The 20,115-nt window shown below is 38.2% G+C and overlaps 1 protein-coding gene across 1 annotated transcript in view; it reads left to right on the forward strand.

Annotated features, from left to right (window-relative positions):
• The window catches only part of PIGK (phosphatidylinositol glycan anchor biosynthesis class K), a 539,029-nt gene extending 524,350 nt beyond the window's left edge, over positions 1-14,679 (forward strand). The window contains exon 11 of the mRNA XM_053693337.1: positions 14,388-14,679. Coding sequence (XP_053549312.1) covers positions 14,388-14,504 — 117 coding nt within the window. The 3' untranslated portion in view covers positions 14,505-14,679. The remainder of the gene's footprint in view (positions 1-14,387) is intronic.
• Positions 14,680-20,115: the final 5,436 nt, after the last annotated feature.

The raw sequence follows: 20,115 nt of genomic DNA on the forward strand, positions 1-20,115 counted from the left end.
GTTTTTTTTCTGGCACCCAGGACCGCTGCACCTAACCCTGTTGTTTGAATTAAAGAAACCAAGGTTAGCAATAGGACAGCGAGAGGAGCCGTGTGAAGAAATTATCAAGAAACATAGTGCGCGCACTTAATTCAAAGAGAGGAACCCTGCACCATTGGTCCATGTGACCTCACAGCTGATCTATCAACAGTTGGAACGCCAACAGAGAGGAGAGAGGTGCTTTAAACATTACACCTAAAGGTACTGTGATCAAATATAGCTCCGGATTGTTTAAAAGTATTCACAGCAAGACTATAAATTACTGTATCTCACATCACGCTTGATTGGTTAAACGGAAGAAATGACAACACTTTTCAACATTGTCTTATATTACAACCATTAAGCTTATGGATACATTGTGCAAAAGCGTTTAGATTGTCAGATCATATATTTGCTCTGAACGCTTACTAAATACAGAAAGATTGGGACTGCTAAATGCTCTAACATCAATCAACTTGTATCGTTATCTCAACCCTATTATTACAGTTTATGTATTTTTGATTACACTTTCTGTGTAATTATCCGTTGTTTCTAAGAATTTCTCAATTGTATCTTTTAGTATTTTTTAATGTTTTAAATAATGGAGATTTTTTAACGTTTTGCAGGTATAACCTACACCGGTGTTGGTTTTAGTTTTATTTTTAATATTACTAGATTTTCCCCAATAATAGTTTAATGATTTTTGCATATACCTTTACCTTGTATTTATCTAAGTTTATTAAATCAGCATTTTATACCTAAATCATTTTGTATGCTTATCTTGATACATCCCGGTTTGTTTGCTAAATTCTAGAGTAAATGCAGTTATAATACACAGTCTTAGGATCCCTTATACTAAAGATCCCTTATTCAAGACAGACTTGTAGGATTGTCATAGTTAACTACCTCTTAGGCTGATCACTTTATCCTCACACATTTCCTTATTAACTCTTTGTGGTTATTATTATGAGGAGACTATATAAGTTTTAGCACAAAATATATGTTTTAAGCACTCAGTCACATAATGATTAAGAACTTATGTTGGGAACCTTTTTATGTCCACAACACCTTATTAATTATTATTTTTTATAAACATTCACTTATTTCTTATATTCACATCCCAACTCCTTGGCTATTTTTTATCTTGATACAGCCCGGTTTGTTTGCAAATTTTGAAGTAAATGCAGTTATAATACACAGTCTCAGGATCCCTTATACTAAAGATCCCTTATTCAAGACAGACTTGTAGGATTGTCATAGTTAACTACCTCTTAGGCTGATCACTTTATCCTCACACATTTCCTTATTAACTCTTTATGGTTATTATTATGAGGAGACTATATAAGTTTTAGCACAAAATATATGTTTTAAGCACTCAGTCACATAATGATTAAGAACTTATGTTGGGAACCTTTTTATGTCCACAACACCTTATTAATTATTATTTTTTATAAACATTCATTTATTTCTTATATTCACATCCCAACTCCTTTCACTTAATTATTTAATTTTTTCCTATTAATTTATTGTTTAATTAAGAATTGTTCTTCATCCAAAAGTAAAATTATTTTAGGATTATCACACGTAGTAAATTTTATACACAGTAGTAAGGATTAATCTTTTTGCAAATATCCAGATTGCCCCTTTCCAGAGCGCCCCTTTCTTACCTCTTCCATTTGCCTCACTGATTCACCAATGGGGCAGACCGAAATTGGATCTGATGGCATCTCGAAAGAATGCCAAGCTTCCACGTTACGGATCCAGGTCGAGGGATCCCCAGGCCGAACTGATAGATGCCTTGGCAGTGCCTTGGTCATTCAGCCTAGCTTATGTGTTTCCACCGTTTCCTCTCCTTCTACGCGTTTATTGCTCGGATCAAACAGGAGAGAGCTTCGGTAATCCTGATTGCGCCTGCGTGGCCATGCAGGACTTGGTATGCGGATTTAGTGGACATGTCCTCTCTGCCTCCGTGGAAACTTCCTTTGAGACAGGACCTTCTCATTCAAGGGCCGTTCCAACATCCAAATCTAAATGCTGACTGCTTGGAGATTGAACCCTTGATTTTATCTAAGCGGGGATTTTCAGATTCGGTCATCGATACTTTGATACAGGCACGTAAGCCTGTCACTAGAAAGATATATCATAAGATATGGCGAAAATATCTTTATTGGTGTGAATCCAAGGGCCACTCATGGAGTAAAGTTAGGATTCCCAGGATTCTGTCTTTTCTCCAAGAAGGATTGGAGAAAGGGTTATCAGCAAGTTCCTTAAAGGGACAGATTTCTGCTTTGTCAATTTTGCTTCACAAACGTTTGGCAGAAGTTCCAGATGTTCAGTCTTTTTGTCAGGCTCTAACTAGAATTAAGCCTGTATTTAGACCAATTACTCCTCCCTGGAGTTTGAATTTAGTTCTTAGAGTTCTTCAAGGGGTTCCATTTGAACCCATGCATTTCCATAGATATTAAATTGTTATCTTGGAAAGTTTTGTTTTTGGTTGCTATTTCTTCTGCTTGTAGAGTTTCTGAGCTTTCAGCGTTACAATGTGATTCACCTTATCTTATATTTCATTCTGATAAGGTGGTTTTGCGTACCAAACCTGGATTTCTTCCTAAGTTTGTTTCTAATAAGTATATTAATCAGGAAATTGTTGTTCCTTCCTTGTGTCCTAATCCTCTTCTAAGAAGGAGCTTCTGTTACATAACCTGGACGTGGTCTGTGCCTTGAAGTTTTACTTACAGGCAACTAAGGATTTCCGTCAATCATCTTTATTATTCATTGTTTATTCTGGAAAGCGTAGGGGTCAGAAAGCTACGGCTACCTCTCTTTCTTTTTGGCTGAGGAGTATCTTCATCCGCCTGGCTTTTGAGACTGCTGGACAGCAGCCTCCTGAAAGAATTACGGCTCATTCTACTAGGGCTGTGGCTTCCACATGGGCCTTTAAAAACGATGCGTCTGTTGAACAGATTTGTAAGGCTTGGTCGTCTCTTCATACTTTTTCCAAATTTTACAAATTTGATACTTTTGCTTCTTCTGAGGCTGTTTTTTGGAGAAAGGTTCTTCAAGCAGTGGTGCCTTCCGTTTATGTTCCTGTCTTGTTCCCTCCCTTTCATCCGTGTCCTATAGCTTTGGTATTGGTATCCCACAAGTAAGCATGAAATCCGTGGACTCGTCATATCTTTGTAAAAGAAAAGTAAATTTATGCTTACCTGATAAATTAATTTCTTTTACGATATGACGAGTCCACGGCCCTCCCTGTTATTTTAAGACAGATTTATTTTATTTTTGTAAACTTCAGTCACCTCTGCACCTTTATCTTTTCCTTTCTCTTCCTAAACCTTCGGTCGAATGACTGGGGGTGGAGGGAATGGAGGTGCTATATATACAGCTCTGCTGTGGTGTTCTTTGCCACTTCCTGTTAGCAGGAGGTTAATATCCCACAAGTAAGGATGAAATCCGTGGACTCGTCATATCGTAAAAGAAATAAATTTACTTTCTAGAAAGATTTACCATAAGGTATGGCGTAAATATCTTTATTCGTGTAAATCCAAGGGCTACTCTATTTTGTCTTATCTCCAGGAGGGCTGAAGAAGGAATTGTAAGTCAGTACTCTGAAGGGGCATATTTCTGCATTATCTGTTTTGTTATACAAACGTCTGGTAAATGGCCAGATGTTCAGTTTTTTTGTCAAGCCCTGGTCAGTTTCAGGCCTGTGTTCAAGTCTGTTACTCCTCCTTGGAGCCTTAAACTTGTTCTTAAAGTTTTACAGCAGGCTCAGTTTGAGCCATTGCATTCCATGGATGTTAAGTTTTCATCTTGGAAGATTTTGTTTCTTTTTGCTATCTCTTCTGCTCGGAGAGTTTCGGAACTCTCGGCCTTGAAGTGGGATTCGCCTTATCTTATCTGTCATGCTGATAAGGCGGTTCTTCGTACTAAGTGGTTTCAGATAGAAATGTTAATCAGGAAATTGTTGTTCCTTCTCTATGTCCTAATCCTTTTTTGCATAAGGAATGTTTGTTACACAACTCGGATGTTGTGCTTTAAAATTCTACCTACAGGCGACATAAGGATTTTCTCCTGTCTTCTGCCCTGCTTGTTTGTTTCTCTAGTAAGCTTAATGGTCAGAAGGCTACTGCTACTTCTCTTTCCCTCTGGTTGAGAAGTATTATTCGTTTTGCTTATGAGACCGCTGGTCAGCAGCCTCCTACAAGAATTGCCACTCATTCCACGAGGGCTGTTTCCTCTTCATGGGCTTTCAAAAATTGAAGCTTCAGTGGAACAAATTTGCAAGGCTGCAACTTGGTCCTCTCTACATACTTTTTCAAAATTTTACAAATTTGATACTTTTTTCCTCGGCTGAGGTTTCTTTTAGGAGAAAGGTTCTTTAAGCGGTGGCGCCTTCTGTTTAGGTCCGCCTGTCCTTTTCCCTCACTAGTCATCTGTATCCTCTAGCTTGGGTATTGGTTCCCACTAGTAATTGATGACGTCGTGGAAATAAAATAAAATGTATGCTTACCTGATAAATATATTATTTCCGGATATGGTGAGTCCATGACCCCACCCTTAAATTTAAGACAGTTGTTGTTTACTAAACCTTAGGCACCTCTACACCTTTGTGTTTTTCCTTTTTCCATTTCCCTTGGGTCGAATGACTGGGGATTGTGGGAAGGGGAGTGATAGTGATACTTAACAGCTTTGCTTGCTGTGGTGCTCTTTGCCTCCTCCTGCTGGCCAGGAGTGATATTCCCACTAGTAGTTGATGAAGTCGTGGACTCACCATATCCGGAAAGAAAGAAATTTATTGGGTAAGCATAAATTTTCTTTTCCAGTACATTTCATGTGCTATGTCTACTCTGTAGGATTTACTGTCTCCCACATTTCATACATTTAAGAGCTCCATGGATACAATATTATTTAAAGGGACAGTCTACACCCTAGTTATCTTAAAATCTTACCTTAGATAAAGCTATGAATAGCCTCCTGTATCCCTTTCTATATCATGCAGCAGGAACAGTAAAAAGTTATTTTAAAATAAATAGTGTTTCTAGACAGTTTGAAATGGCTGCAAACTCCACCCACTGATGACATCACGATCTGGGCTGCATCTATGCAGCCCAGAATGCTGAATAGCATTGACAGTCTTTTGAATCCAACTAGTGAGCCTTTTGTGAGTGGATGCCATATGCAGCCCCGATTGTGATGTCATCAGTGGGTGGAGCTGGCAGCCATCTCAAAGTGGCCAGAAACAATATTCATTTTAAAAATAACTTTTTTTTTACCATTCCTGCTGCATGATATAGAAAAGGTGCAGGAGGCTATGTGTAGCTTAATCTAAAGTAAATGCTTTAAGATGACCAAGGTGTAGACTGTCCCTTTAATAGAGCTTACAATATACCTACTAAAAGTTCCTCATCACCATACTCTAGCAGCTCTTCTCTCTATACCTGCAGCTATGAACCCCATATTTGCTGTTGGTTGCACCTACAAACCTTTGTTTGGCGGCGTGTAATATTTTTTCTTGAAAATAAATTAATTTACTTAGTGACTAACACCGGGTCAATCACAATCCTGTTAGAAAAGTATCAAATCATTTATCTACAAAAATCCTTATAGATTTTAATAAACTTTTGTAAAGGATTGGATCGACCACATTATGTTTTGCATTGGGTTAATTTGAACTTATTAAAGGGACGGTAAAGTCAATTTTTTCTCTCTCATTATTCAGATAGAGCATACAATTTAAATCAACTTTCCATTTTACTTCCATTAGCAAATGTATTTAGTTCTCTTGGTATCCTTTGTTGAAAATCAGGCTCAGCAGCAGCAATGCAGTACTGGGAGCTAGCTGCTGATTGGTAGCTGCACATATATGCCTCTTGTCATTGGCTTACCAGACGTGTTCTGAATCATAAAAGATATAAATTGGGTTTCATGCCCCTTTATCTTCTTGTACTTCTAAACGTAAAGTAAATCACTGCTGGATCAATGAATCAAGTAGGTAGATTCAAAGGTAAAACTTAAGAAAACAAACTCAACAAAAACATTACAGGTTTTTCTGCAGGCAACAAAATTAGCTAATGTCATGGCCTCTACTAAAACTGAAAAGGACAAACTTTTAGAAATTCTATTAATTAAAGGGACACGAAGCCATATTTTTTTCTTTCTCTATTTATAAAGCACATGCAATTTTAAACAGCTTTCCAATTTACTTCTATTATCTAATTTACTTAATTCTATTTATATCCTTTGTTGAAAAACATATCTAAATAGGCTCAGTCGCTGCTGATTGGTGGCTGCACATAGATGCCTCATGTGATTGGCTCACCCATGTGCATTGCTATTTCTTCAACAAAGGATATCTGAAGAATGAAGCAAATTAATAGCAGTACATTGGAATGTTGTTTAAAACTGTATTCTCTGTCTGAATCATGAAATAATTATTTTTGGTTTCATGTCCCTTTTAATGCTCGGTATAATTTTACCTTCAGTTCCTCTGTGTTTTCATGAAAGGCAATTAGCTTGTATAAAGATCTAAAAAAAAACATATATCCGTGGTATCATTAAGCCCATAGTTAATAATGTCTCATTTGTTATAGAACTCTGATATCAGTCAAGGAAGCTGTATATCAGATACAAATTAGAAATATAATAATGAGGAGAGGTTTATTGCTTATTTCAATAATTTCATAAATGGAACAAGGAATTTATTCTCTGTCAACTTCAGTGTTGTCACTTGAAAAGATATAATAAAATATGTACAAAAATGTGAGGGGTGTACTCACTTTTGTGGGATACTGTGTATATTTGTGTTAATATGTGTATATACTAAGCGTTTAAATTCGGTTTTCAAACTTCATGTAGTTATTCCAGAAGTTTTTCCAGTTCCTGATGCTATTTCAGAAGTAATTTCTAGGGAATGGAATAGTCTGGGTATTTCATTTACTCCTTCTCAAAGGTTTAAGAAATTGTACCCTGTGCCATCTGATAGATTAGAGTTTTGGGACAAAATTCCTAAAGTTGATGGGGCTATCTCTACTCTTGCTAAACGTACTACTATTCCTATGGCGGATAGTACTTCCTTTAAGGATCCTTTAGATAGGAAGCTTGAATCCTTTCTAAGGAGAGCTTATTTATGTTCAGGTAATCTTCTTAGACCTGCTATTTCTTTGGCTGATGTTGCTGCAGCTTCCACTTTTTGGTTGGAGGCTTTAGCGCAACAAGTGTCAGATGATAATGCTTATAGCATTGTTAAACTTCTTCAACATGCTAATAACTTTATTTGTGATGCCATTTTTGATATCATTAGAATTGATGTCAGGTATATGTCTTTAGCTATTTTAGCTAGAAGAGCTTTATGGCTTAAATCTTGGAATGCAGATATGACCTCTAAGTCAACTTTGCTTTCTCTTTCTTTCCAAGGTAATAAATTATTTGGTTCACAGTTGGATTCTATCATTTCAACTGTTACTGGGGGGAAAGGAACCTTTTTGCTTCAGGACAAAAAATCTAAAGGTAAATACAGGGCTGCTAATCGTTTTCGTTCCTTTCGTCACAATAAGGAACAGAAGCCTGACCCTTCCCCTAAAGGAACGGTTTCCGTTTGGAAACCTTCTCCAGTCTGGAATAAATCCAAGCCTTTTAGAAAGTCAAAACCAGCTCCCAAATCCGCATGAAGGTGCGGCCCTCATTCCAGCACAGCTGGTAGGGGGCAGGTTACGATTTTTCAAAGATATTTGGATCAATTCGATTCACAGTCTTTGGATTCAGAACATTGTTTCTCAAGGGTACAGAATAGGTTTCAAGGTAAGACCACCTGTGAGAAGATTTTTTCTCTCTCGCATTCCAGTAAACCCAGTGAAGGCTCAGGCATTTCTGAAATGTGTTTCAGATCTAGAGTTGGCTGTGGTAATTGTGCCAGTTCCAGTTCTGGAACGGGGTCTAGGTTTTTACTCAAATCTATTCATTGTTCCAAAGAAGGAGAATTCCTTCAGACCAGTTCTGGATCTAAAAATATTGAATCGTTATGTAAAGATACCAACATTCAAAATGGTGACTATAAGGACTATTCTGCCTTTTGTTCAGCAAGGGCATTATATGTCCACAATAGATTTACAGGATGCATATCTTCATATTCCAATTCATCCAGATCACTTTCAGTTTCTGAGATTCTCTTTTCTAGACAAGCATTACCAGTTTGTTGCCCTTCCGTTTGGCCTAGCAACAGCTCCAAGGATCTTTTCAAAGGTTCTCGGTGCCCTTCTCTCTGTAATCAGAGAACAGGGTATTGCGGTATTTCCTTATTTGGACAATATCTTGGTACTTGCTCAGTCTTTACATTCTGCAGAATCTCATACGAATCAACTTGTGTTGTTTCTTCAAAGACATGGTTGGAGGATCAATTTACCAAAGAGTTCTTTGATTCCTCAGACAAAGGTAACCTTTTTTGGCTTTCAAATAGATTCAGTGTCCATGACTTTGTCTCTAACAGAAAAGAGACGTCTGAAGTTGTTTTCAGCTTGTCGAAACCTTCAGTCTCAATCGTTCCCTTCGGTAGCTTTGTGCATGGAAATTCTAGGTCTCATGACTGCTGCATCGGACGCGATCCCCTTTGCTCGTTTTCACATGAGACCTCTTCAGCTTTGTATGCTGAACCAGTGGTGCAGGGATTATACAAAGATATCACAAACAATATCCTTAAATCCCAATGTTCGTTCTTCTCTGACTTGGTGGTTGAATCACCATCGTCTAATTCACGGGGCCTCTTTTGTTCGTCCAACCTAGACTGTAATCTCAACAGATGCGAGTCTTTCAGTTTGGGGAGCTGTATGGGGATCTCTGACAGCACAGGGGGTTTGGGAATCTCAGGAGGCGAGATTACCAATCAACATTTTGGAACTCCGTGCGATTTTCAGAGCTCTTCAGTTCTGGCCTCTTCTGAAGAGAGAATCGTTTATTTGTTTTCAGACAGACAATGTGACAACCGTGGCGTATGTCAATCATCAAGGTGGGACTCACAGTCCTCAAGCTATGAAAGAAGTATCCCGGATACTTGTATGGGCGGAATCCAGCTCCTGTCTAATTTCTGCGGTTCATATCCCAGGTGTAGACAATTGGGAAATGGATTATCTCAGTCGCCAGACGTTACATCCGGGCGAATGGTCTCTTCATCCAGAGGTATTTTTTCAGATTGTTCAAATCTGGGGACTTCCAGAAATAGATCTGATGGCCTCTCATCTAAACAAGAAACTTCCCAGGTATCTGTCCAGATCCAGGGATCCTCAGGCGGAAGCAGTGGACGGGTTGTCACTTCCTTGGAATTATCATCCTGCCTATATCTTTCCGCCTCTAGTTCTTCTTCCAAAAGTGATTTCCAAAATTCTAATGGAACGTTCGTTTGTACTGCTGGTGGCTCCATCATGGCCTCACAGGTTTTGGTATGCGGATCTCATTCGGATGGCCAGTTGCCAACCTTGGACTCTTCCGTTAAGACCAGACCTATCTCAAGGCCCATTTTTCCATCAGGATCTCAAATCATTAAATTTGAAGGTATGGAAATTGAACGCTTGATTCTTAGTCATAGAGGTTTCTCTGACTCAGTTATTAATACTATGTTACAGGCTCGTAAATCTGTGTCTAGGAAGATTTATTATCGAGTCTGGAAGACTTATATTTCTTGGTGTTCTTCTCATAAATTCTCCTGGCATTCTTTTAGAATTCCTAGAATTTTACAGTTTCTTCAGGATGGTTTGGATAAAGGTTTGTCTGCAAGTTCTTTGAAAGGACAAATCTCTGCTCTTTCTGTTCTTTTTCACAGAAAGATTGCTAATCTTCCTGATATTCATTGTTTTGTACAGGCTTTGGTTCGTATCAAGCCTGTCATTAAGTCAATTTCTCCTCCTTGGAGTCTTAATTTGGTTCTGAGGGCTTTACAGGCTCCTCCGTTTGAACCTATGCATTCTCTGGATATTAAATTACTTTCTTGGAAAGTATTGTTCCTTTTGGCCATCTCTTCTGCTAGAAGAGTTTCTGAATTATCTGCTCTTTCTTGTGAGTCTCCTTTTCTGATTTTTCATCAGGATAAGGCGGTGTTGCGGACTTCATTTCAATTTTTGCCTAAGGTTGTGAATTCTAACAACATTAGTAGAGAAATTGTTGTTCCTTCATTGTGTCCTAATCCTAAGAATTCTCTGGAGGGATCTTTACATTCTTTGGATGTAGTAAGAGCTTTGAAATATTATGTTGAAGCTACTAAAGATTTTAGAAAGACTTCTAGTCTATTCTGGTTCCAGGAAAGGTCATAAAGCTTCTGCCATTTCTTTGGCGTCTTGGTTAAAGTCTTTGATTCATCATGCTTATGTGGAGTCGGGTAAGTCCCCGCCTCAAAGAATTACGGCTCATTCTACTAGGTCAGTTTCTACTTCCTGGGCTTTTAGGAATGAAGCTTCTGTTGATCAGATTTGCAAAGCAGCAACTTGGTCTTCTTTGCTTACTTTTACAAAATTCTACCATTTTGATGTTTTCTCTTCTTCTGAAGCAGTTTTTGGTAGAAAAGTACTTCAGGCAGCTGTTTCAGTTTGATTCTTCTGCTTATAATTTCAGTTTTTTTCATTATTACGATTAAAACTTTTGATTTGGGTTGTGGATTATTTTTTCAGCGGAATTGGCTGTCTTTATTTTGTTCCTCCCTCTCTAGTGACTCTTGCGTGGAAGTTCCACATCTTGGGTATCTGCTATCCCATACGTCACTAGCTCATGGACTCTTGCTAATTACATGAAAGAAAACATAATTTATGTAAGAACTTACCTGATAAATTCATTTCTTTCATATTAGCAAGAGTCCATGAGGCCCACCCTTTTTGTGGTGGTTATGATTTTTTTGTATAAAGCACAATTATTCCAATTCCTTATTTTTTGATGCTTTCGCTCCTTTCTTATCACCCCACTTCTTGGCTATTCGTTAAACTGAATTGTGGGTGTGGTGAGGGGTGTATTTATAGGCATTTTGAGGTTTGGGAAACTTTGCCCCTCCTGGTAGGAATGTATATCCCATACGTCACTAGCTCATGGACTCTTGCTAATATGAAAGAAATGAATTTATCAGGTAAGTTCTTACATAAATTATGTTTTTTTTCTTTAATGATTCAGATAGAGCATGCAATTTTACACAACTTTCTAATTTACTCCTATTATCAATTTGTCTTCATTCTCTTGCTATCTTTATTTAAAAGGCAGGAATGTAAAGCTTAGAATTGCTTAATGTATCCACCAATAATGAAGCTCTATCCAGGGTGCTGAACCTAAAATGGGCTGGCTGCTAAATTTTATACATTCCTGCTTTTTAAATAAAGATAGCTAGAGAACGATAAAAAATTCATAATAGGAGTAAATTAGAAAGTTGCTTAAAATTGCATGCTCTGTCTGAACCATGAAATAAAAAATGTGGGTTTAGTATCCCTTTAATATAATGTGTTTAAGAAAAATCACTTCCCCTCCCCCACAAAATAGGCTTTTTATTTTTGTAAAAGTGTTACAAACCACATTATTGTAGCATCATTTAATATCTCCATTTTAATAAAGATTCTTTTTTTACACCATTTATTTACATCTGAAATATGATCCTTTTATAAGTCTTTATGTACCAATTCAGAATATTATTTGTTATAATAGTCATATTTATTCGCGCTGGAATCTTCCATAACTGAAATTCATTAGTCTGTCTTTCATGTTAAGTTATGGCACGTCAAACAACAGGTAATTTCTGCGCATTCAGTTAATATTATTTATGTAAATCTTTCATACATATCAAGTATCTTATGAATTTCATTATACTGTCAAGGTTCATTAATTTAATGTTCTTTTCCACTACAGAAAGATAAAATGTGGACATAAATTGGTATAAAATTATAATTGGTTAAATTTATTTGAAAAATATAATACAGACATTTTTTTTGGGTTCCAATGCCATTCTGTCATACTTAAAATAAATGGGCTATATGGTCACAAACCTGAATGTTTTACGTTTTTAGGCAAAATAAATCATAACTTGAACAAGCTATAAGCACCATTAATGCATTTCTGCCCTTGAACCTGCCTGGTGGAAGTGGTACAAACATTTTAATACCCATATTTATCAGGGCCATATAATGTGTCATTGCTTAAAGAAGTTAAAATTATTTAGAAACCCACATGTGCTCCGTGGTCCCTGCTTGTCAAATTGTGAAGCTTCTGTTACTCTCAAAAGCAGTTTTATTTCTTTTCTACAACTGGTGAGTTTTGGCTCTCAGGTTAGAGTTCAAATGCTAAAGGGCTATTAAAGACATTCATTTATTTTTATTTTATTTTAATTTCCTTTATTGTTGAAATGCAATAGAACAAACAGTGGAAAATACAATCAAAAGCATTACATGAAATTTCAAGTACATGTTGATCTTAATGGGTCTATAACCGTTGTTAGCTATTATCGAGTTTTCATAACATTTACTTATTGTGATGCCAAATAGTCTTCCCAGATAAATTTCATATTAAAGTAAAACTCCATTTGCTCAGACTGAACATAATGGTATTTCTCTAGAGTTATCAGTTGTGTAATATAGTCCCTCCACCCTGTTATCGTAGGGATGGATGATGTCTTCCATAGCCGTGGGATTAGTTGTTTAGCCCCGTTTGTCATTATATACAATAACTATTAAAGACATTTTTTTTATTTATGCTTGGCTTGTGCAGTGTTTAATGCTGGAGAGACAAGGTTCATGACAGTGAACCTTGTCCACCAGCTGTTTACTAAATGTTGCCTGTGATGTCAATATGTGAAATACTGGCGTTTATTGTATACAGGTGCCTTTTACATGTGCAATAAGGTTTAATAGACTACTTCCATACTTTTTAAATTATATTTTGTCACTGGAGTCGCCAAGGGGGGTGACTAGCCGCCCAGCATAATGGCTGCCCCCCAACTGTGAACAGCCTTGTTTTCCCACCCTTCTCACGGCATGTTTCAGGCCCACCTATGGTCCACCCTGACTCCGTCCATGGACCACCTGCCCCATCATGGCCCGCCCACAGCAATAGTAGGCCTCCGGGAATTGCCCCTCTGATACCAATTTTATTTTCTATTATCAAATTAACTTTTTCCCCTCTGTATCATTTGTTAAAATGTAGCCCCTTGCCATGTGAGCATACTTTGGTAGGCTCTGGAAAGTCCATGAGCACTGTATGGCAGAAGTGTTTGCAACAATTTCTGAAAAGAAAGAAAAGGTGCCTAATGGTGTAGTATTCAGAATAATAAAGTGTAAAGTTAAGAATAGTAACAGTCACAAGCAACTGCCCGTGGCACTCCACAGCTTATTTACAATCATCAGGTGGTAGTAGGACACTCAAATAAAGGCCATGTTTCTATCAACTTCAAAACATAATTACACAGATAAAAGTTTGTTGTTTCTTTAGTCTTAACAACCATTTAAAAAAATTATGGCCAACAAGGTGACTGCTTTGTATTGCACAACAAGATCAACTCAAAACTGTTTGCTTATTGGTTAAAACGAGACATTTCTTCATAGTGGTATGAAACATGTAAACCAAATGCTAATTGGAGGATAAGGGGTCACATTACCACAACATTCTAGATAAAGATGTTTATTCAGCACAACTAAAAATAAAAGTGCTAGGTGTGTATAATGTAGGGGTAATTGGTCAATATATATCTTAGCCTTTACAAATAGTGATATTCATATTGTGATAGTGCTGTTTGTAACAATGTAATTCTCAAGTCACATGCATGCTCCTGAATTAAGTTTCAAGAAAGGATACAAAGAGAAGGAGGTACATTTGGCAATAGAAACTGGACATTTTGCTTTTTAATTTGTAGACGTTGGGCTCTTGTGCGATTTGCTTGTCAATCATCCCAATTCAATTTAACTTCACTACCCTTGAGGTGGAGGAGAGGCTAATAGCTACTTAAAGAAACAGTAAATACAGTAGATTTGCATAATCAACAAATGCATGATAAAAAGACAATACAATAGCACTTAGTCTAAACTTTAAATTAGTAGTAGTTTTTGTTTTCTGACACATTTCAAAGTTACGTCTATTTCCACTCCCCCTATATCACTTTAAGACTGCAGCATATCAGGACCATTCACACTAGCCTGAAACACTAGGGCCACTAATCTGATGTGCTTCTAGAATTTGTTTTCACTGTTCACGGGAAGAGACTATAATGAGTATAAAGACTATAGTGTATGGTTAACAGCTGTCATTGGATGAAAGACCATACCCTTTTTGGAAGCCAGCTTTAAACAACATATTGGATCCTTCAGTATTAATAATGTTAATATACAAAACATGCTAAATATTTTTTTTTTTTTTTTTTACAGAAACCAAAACCAAAAGAGTGGCACCCCCCTGGTGGATTTATCCTTGGACTATGGGCATTGATTCTTCTAGTGTTCTTCAAAACATATGGAATGAAGCACATGAAACATGTATTTTAATTATCAAAACATACAGGAGGGGCTACAAACTACTACTGAAGCAATGATCTCTTCTGCACTGAGAAACCAAGGAAGGCTGTTTACATACTGCTGTTATGTTAAAAATAAATCAGAAAATCATGTTGAGAAATATATTGTGTCATTTAGAAGCATTAAATGGACAGTAAAGTCAAAATCAGAGTTGCACGATTCAGATTCTTTTATCTAATTTGCTTCCTTCTATTGGTATCCTTTGTTGAAAAACATACCTATATGGGCTCAGGAGCAGCAGTGCACTTCTGGGATGCTGTTTATTAATGGTTGCACATATATGCCTCTTGTAATTGGCTCACCCAATGTGTTCAGTTAGCTCTCAGTAGTGGGAGTAATAGGAATGCATTCTTCAACCAATGATACTAAGTGAATGAAGCAAATTTTATAATATAAGTAAAATTGGAAGTGTTTTTTTTTTTTTTTTAATTATATGCTCTTTCTGAAACATGAAAATTAAGTTTCATGCCCCTTTAGCAATCCATAATGCTGTAAAATACTGTAATACAACAGTCTGGCAGTGTTACTAAACCAACAAGAATAAAATACAAAATCACCCTTTTCATATATATATATATATATCTTAAATATATTAACTTTTTTTTTTTTTTTTTAATGGAGCTGGAAAGAAATAATTTCTTATTAAAATGTGTGTTCTACTTTTCTGTAGCTTTCAGCAATCTCCCAAACTCTTGGCATGGTGCAATGAAAGCTTTCTCAGCAGAAACAAAAATAGAAATATTGATTTATCATGCTAAGTACAGCATTTCAGATCAATCCAGTACCTGAGGTAATTATGTATCTAGGAATTGTTGAGCAATTATAATTTAAAGCAAGGCTTAGCAACCCATGAAAAACCTCATTTGATTTATTTGCTGTTTATCAAATCGCAGTGTCCAGTACATTTGGCCTCATCAAGCATTTTTATGGCTACTCTTTGCTTTGAATATTGTGCAGTTATCTCTGGAAATATTACTTTTTCCAGTAAAAACTATGTACTTGTAAAAAGACCAGGTAAATGTATTTGCTTAATAAGCGGAGGGTGAAAGTACAGGGAGACTGCAAGTATGCAAAGGCTGTATAATCCTCAGTGCTAATGTCTAAGCCAGCAACAGATGTCTCACAGTGGTTTCCACAACATGTCAAAGTGGTGAGGGTTAATTGTATTTATTTATTTTTTGTTCTATACATGGTTGTAGGGGATCTATTGTGAGCATTTAATACTATGTTATTGACTGGAATTTAATTTCCCTAATGAACATTGTTACTCTCAGTATAAAAAATGCCTTTTAAATATTACATTGCCTTCTTCCTACATCTGACTAGAAACTATCACCTGAGCATCTCTATGTAAAAAAAGAAAGATATTTCACCTTAAAATTCCCTCAGTAGCCACATCCTTTTATAAAGGGGTATTAAGCAGCCAATCAGGATGTTAGCCCTAGGGCTTGCAAGGGAGCGTGCATCTGGCATGTGCAGGTGTAGGCAGTTTGTATCACTCCTTAGTTTAGTCAGCTTTTTACAGATATTCAGCATCATTTTCTAATGATATATTATTTGGGTAACGTTGCATTAATACTATATTATTAACTGGGATTTAATTTCTCTAATTTTGTTACTATTTTGAAAGATCTGGGAAGTAGACATTGTAATATTTAAAATGCACTTTTTAAAAACAATCCTTGTATTAAAGGGATACTAAACCCAAATTTTTTCTTTCATGATTCAGATAGAGCATGCAATTTTAAGCAACTTTCTAATTTACTTCTGTTATCAATTTCTCCAACATAGGTGTGTCCGGTCCACGGCGTCATCCTTACTTGTGGGATATTCTCTTCCCCAACAGGAAATGGCAAAGAGCCCAGCAAAGCTGGTCACATGATCCCTCCTAGGCTCCGCCTTCCCCAGTCATTCTCTTTGCCGTTGTACAGGCAACATCTCCACGGAGATGGCTTAGAGTTTTTTAGTGTTTAACTGTAGTTTTTATTATTCAATCAAGAGTTTGTTATTTTAAAATAGTGCTGGTATGTACTATTTACTCTGAAACAGAAAAGAGATGAAGATTTCTGTTTGTAAGAGGAAAATGATTTTAGCAACCGTTACTAAAATCGATGGCTGTTCCACACAGGACTGTTGAGAGGAATTAACTTCAGTTGGGGGAACAGTGAGCAGACTTTTGCTGCTTGAGGTATGACACATTCTAACAAGACGATGTAATGCTGGAAGCTGTCATTTTCCCTATGGGATCCGGTAAGCCATTTTTATTACAGAGTAAATAAGGGCTTCACAAGGGCTTGTTAAGACTGTAGACATTTTCTGGGCTAAATCGATTCATATATAACATATTTAGCCTTGAGGAATCATTTAATATGGGTATTTTTGTAAAATAATATCGGCAGGCACTGTTTTAGACACCTTATTCTCTAGGGGCTTTCCCTAATCATAGGCAGAGCCTCATTTTCGCGCCGGTATTGCGCACTTATTTTTGAGAAGCATGACATGCAGTCGCATGTGTGAGGAGCTCTGATACATAAAAAAGACTTTCTGAAGGCGTCATTTGGTATCGTATTCCCCTTTGGGCTTGGTTGGGTCTCAGCAAAGCAGATACCAGGGACTGTAAAGGGGTTAAAGATAAAAACGGCTCCGGTTATTTTAAGGGTTAAAGCTTCCAAATTTGGTGTGCAATACTTTTAAGGCTTTAAGACACTGTGGTGAAATTTTGGTGAATTTTGAACAATTCCTTCATACTTTTTCGCAATTGCAGTAATAAAGTGTGTTCAGTTTAAAATTTAAAGTGACAGTAACGGTTTTATTTTAAAACGTTTTTTGTACTTTGTTATCAAGTTTATGCCTGTTTAACATGTCTGAACTACCAGATAGACTGTGTTCTGAATGTGGGAAAGCCAAGGTTCCTTCTCATTTAAATAGATGTGATTTATGTGACACTGAAAATGATGCCCAAGATGATTCCTCAAGTGAGGGGAGTAAGCATGGTACTGCATCATTCCCTCCTTCGTCTACACCAGTCTTGCCCACTCAGGAGGCCCCTAGTACATCTAGCGCGCCAATACTCCTTACTATGCAACAATTAACGGCTGTAATGGATAATTCTATCAAAAACATTTTAGCCAAAATGCCCACTTATCAGCGTAAGCGCGACTGCTCTGTTTTAGATACTGAAGAGCATGAGGACGCTGAGGATAATGGTTCTGATATGCCCCTACACCAGTCTGAGGGGGCCAGGGAGGTTTTGTCTGAGGGAGAAATTTCAGATTCAGGGAAAATTTCTCAACAAGCTGAACCCGATGTGATTACATTTAAATTTAAGTTGGAACATCTCCGCGCTCTGCTTAAGGAGGTGTTATCCACTCTGGATGATTGTGAGAATTTGGTCATCCCAGAGAAACTATGTAAAATGGACAAGTTCCTAGAGGTCCCGGGGCCCCCAGAAGCTTTTCCTATACCCAAGCGGGTGGCGGACATTGTAAATAAAGAATGGGAAAGGCCCGGTATACCTTTCGTCCCTCCCCGCATATTTAAAAAATTGTTTCCCATGGTCGACCCCAGAAAGGACTTATGGCAGACAGTCCCCAAGGTCGAGGGGGCGGTTTCTACTTTAAACAAACGCACCACTATACCCATAGAAGATAGTTGTGCTTTCAAAGATCCTATGGATAAAAAATTAGAAGGTTTGCTTAAAAAGATGTTTGTTCAGCAAGGTTACCTTCTACAACCCATTTCATGCATTGTCCCTGTCACTACAGCCGCATGTTTCTGGTTCGATGAGCTAGAAAAGGCGATCGATAGTGATTCTCCTCCTTATGAGGAGATTATGGACAGAATCCGTGCTCTCAAATTGGCTAATTCTTTCACCCTAGATGCCACTTTGCAATTGGCTAGGTTAGCGGCGAAAAATTCTGGGTTTGCTATTGTGGCGCGCAGAGCGCTTTGGTTGAAATCTTGGTCAGCGGATGCGTCTTCCAAGAACAAATTGCTTAACATTCCTTTCAAGGGGAAAACGCTGTTTGGCCCTGACTTGAAAGAGATTATCTCTGATATCACTGGGGGTAAGGGCCACGCCCTTCCTCAGGATAGGTCTTTCAAGGCCAAAAATAAACCTAATTTTCGTCCCTTTCGTAGAAACGGACCAGCCCCAAGTGCTACGTCCTCTAAGCAAGAGGGTAATACTTCTCAAGCCAAGCCAGCCTGGAGACCAATGCAAGGCTGGAACAAGGGAAAGCAGGCCAAGAAGCCTGCCACTGCTACCAAGACAGCATGAAATGTTGGCCCCCGATCCGGGACCGGATCTGGTGGGGGGCAGACTCTCTCTCTTCGCTCAGGCTTGGGCAAGAGATGTTCTGGATCCTTGGGCACTAGAAATAGTCTCCCAAGGTTATCTTCTGGAATTCAAGGGGGAGGTTCCACAGGTCTCAATTGTCTTCAGACCACATGAAAAGACAGGCATTCTTACATTGTGTAGAAGACCTGTTAAAAATGGGAGTGATTCATCCTGTTCCTTTAGGAGAACAAGGGATGGGGTTCTACTCCAATCTGTTCGTAGTTCCCAAAAAAGAGGGAACATTCAGACCAATCTTAGATCTCAAGATCCTAAACAAGTTTCTCAAGGTTCCATCGTTCAAAATGGAAACCATTCGAACAATTCTTCCTTCCATCCAGGAAGGTCAATTCATGACCACGGTGGATTTAAAGGATGCGTATCTACATATTCCTATCCACAAGGAACATCATCGGTTCCTAAGGTTCGCATTCCTGGACAAGCATTACCAGTTTGGGGCACTTCCGTTCGGATTAGCCACTGCTCCAAGGATTTTCACAAAGGTACTAGGGTCCCTTCTAGCGGTGCTAAGACCAAGGGGCATTGCAGTAGTACCTTACTTGGACGACATTCTGATTCAAGCGTCGTCCCTTCCTCAAGCAAAGGCTCACACGGACATTGTCCTGGCCTTTCTCAGATCTCACGGGTGGAAAGTGAACGTAGAAAAAAGTTCTCTATCTCCGTCAACAAGGGTTCCCTTCTTGGGAACAATAATAGACTCCTTAGAAATGAGGATTTTTCTGACAGAGGCCAGAAAATCAAAACTTCTAAACTCTTGTCAAATACTTCATTCTGTTCCTCTTCCTTCCATAGCGCAGTGCATGGAAGTAATAGGTTTGATGGTAGCGGCAATGGACATAGTTCCTTTTGCGCGAATTCATCTAAGACCATTACAACTGTGCATGCTCAGTCAGTGGAATGGGGACTATACAGACTTGTCTCCGACGATACAAGTAGATCAGAGGACCAGAGATTCACTCCGTTGGTGGCTGTCCCTGGACAACCTGTCACAGGGGATGAGCTTCCGCAGACCAGAGTGGGTCATTGTCACGACCGACGCCAGTCTGGTGGGCTGGGGCGCGGTCTGGGGACCCCTGAAAGCTCAGGGTCTTTGGTCTCGGGAAGAATCTCTTCTCCCGATAAATATTCTGGAACTGAGAGCGATATTCAATGCTCTCAAGGCTTGGCCTCAGCTAGCAAAGGCCAAGTTCATACGGTTTCAATCAGACAACATGACGACTGTTG

Source organism: Bombina bombina, chromosome 10, assembly GCF_027579735.1.
Source record: "Bombina bombina isolate aBomBom1 chromosome 10, aBomBom1.pri, whole genome shotgun sequence".
NCBI lineage: Eukaryota > Metazoa > Chordata > Amphibia > Anura > Bombinatoridae > Bombina > Bombina bombina.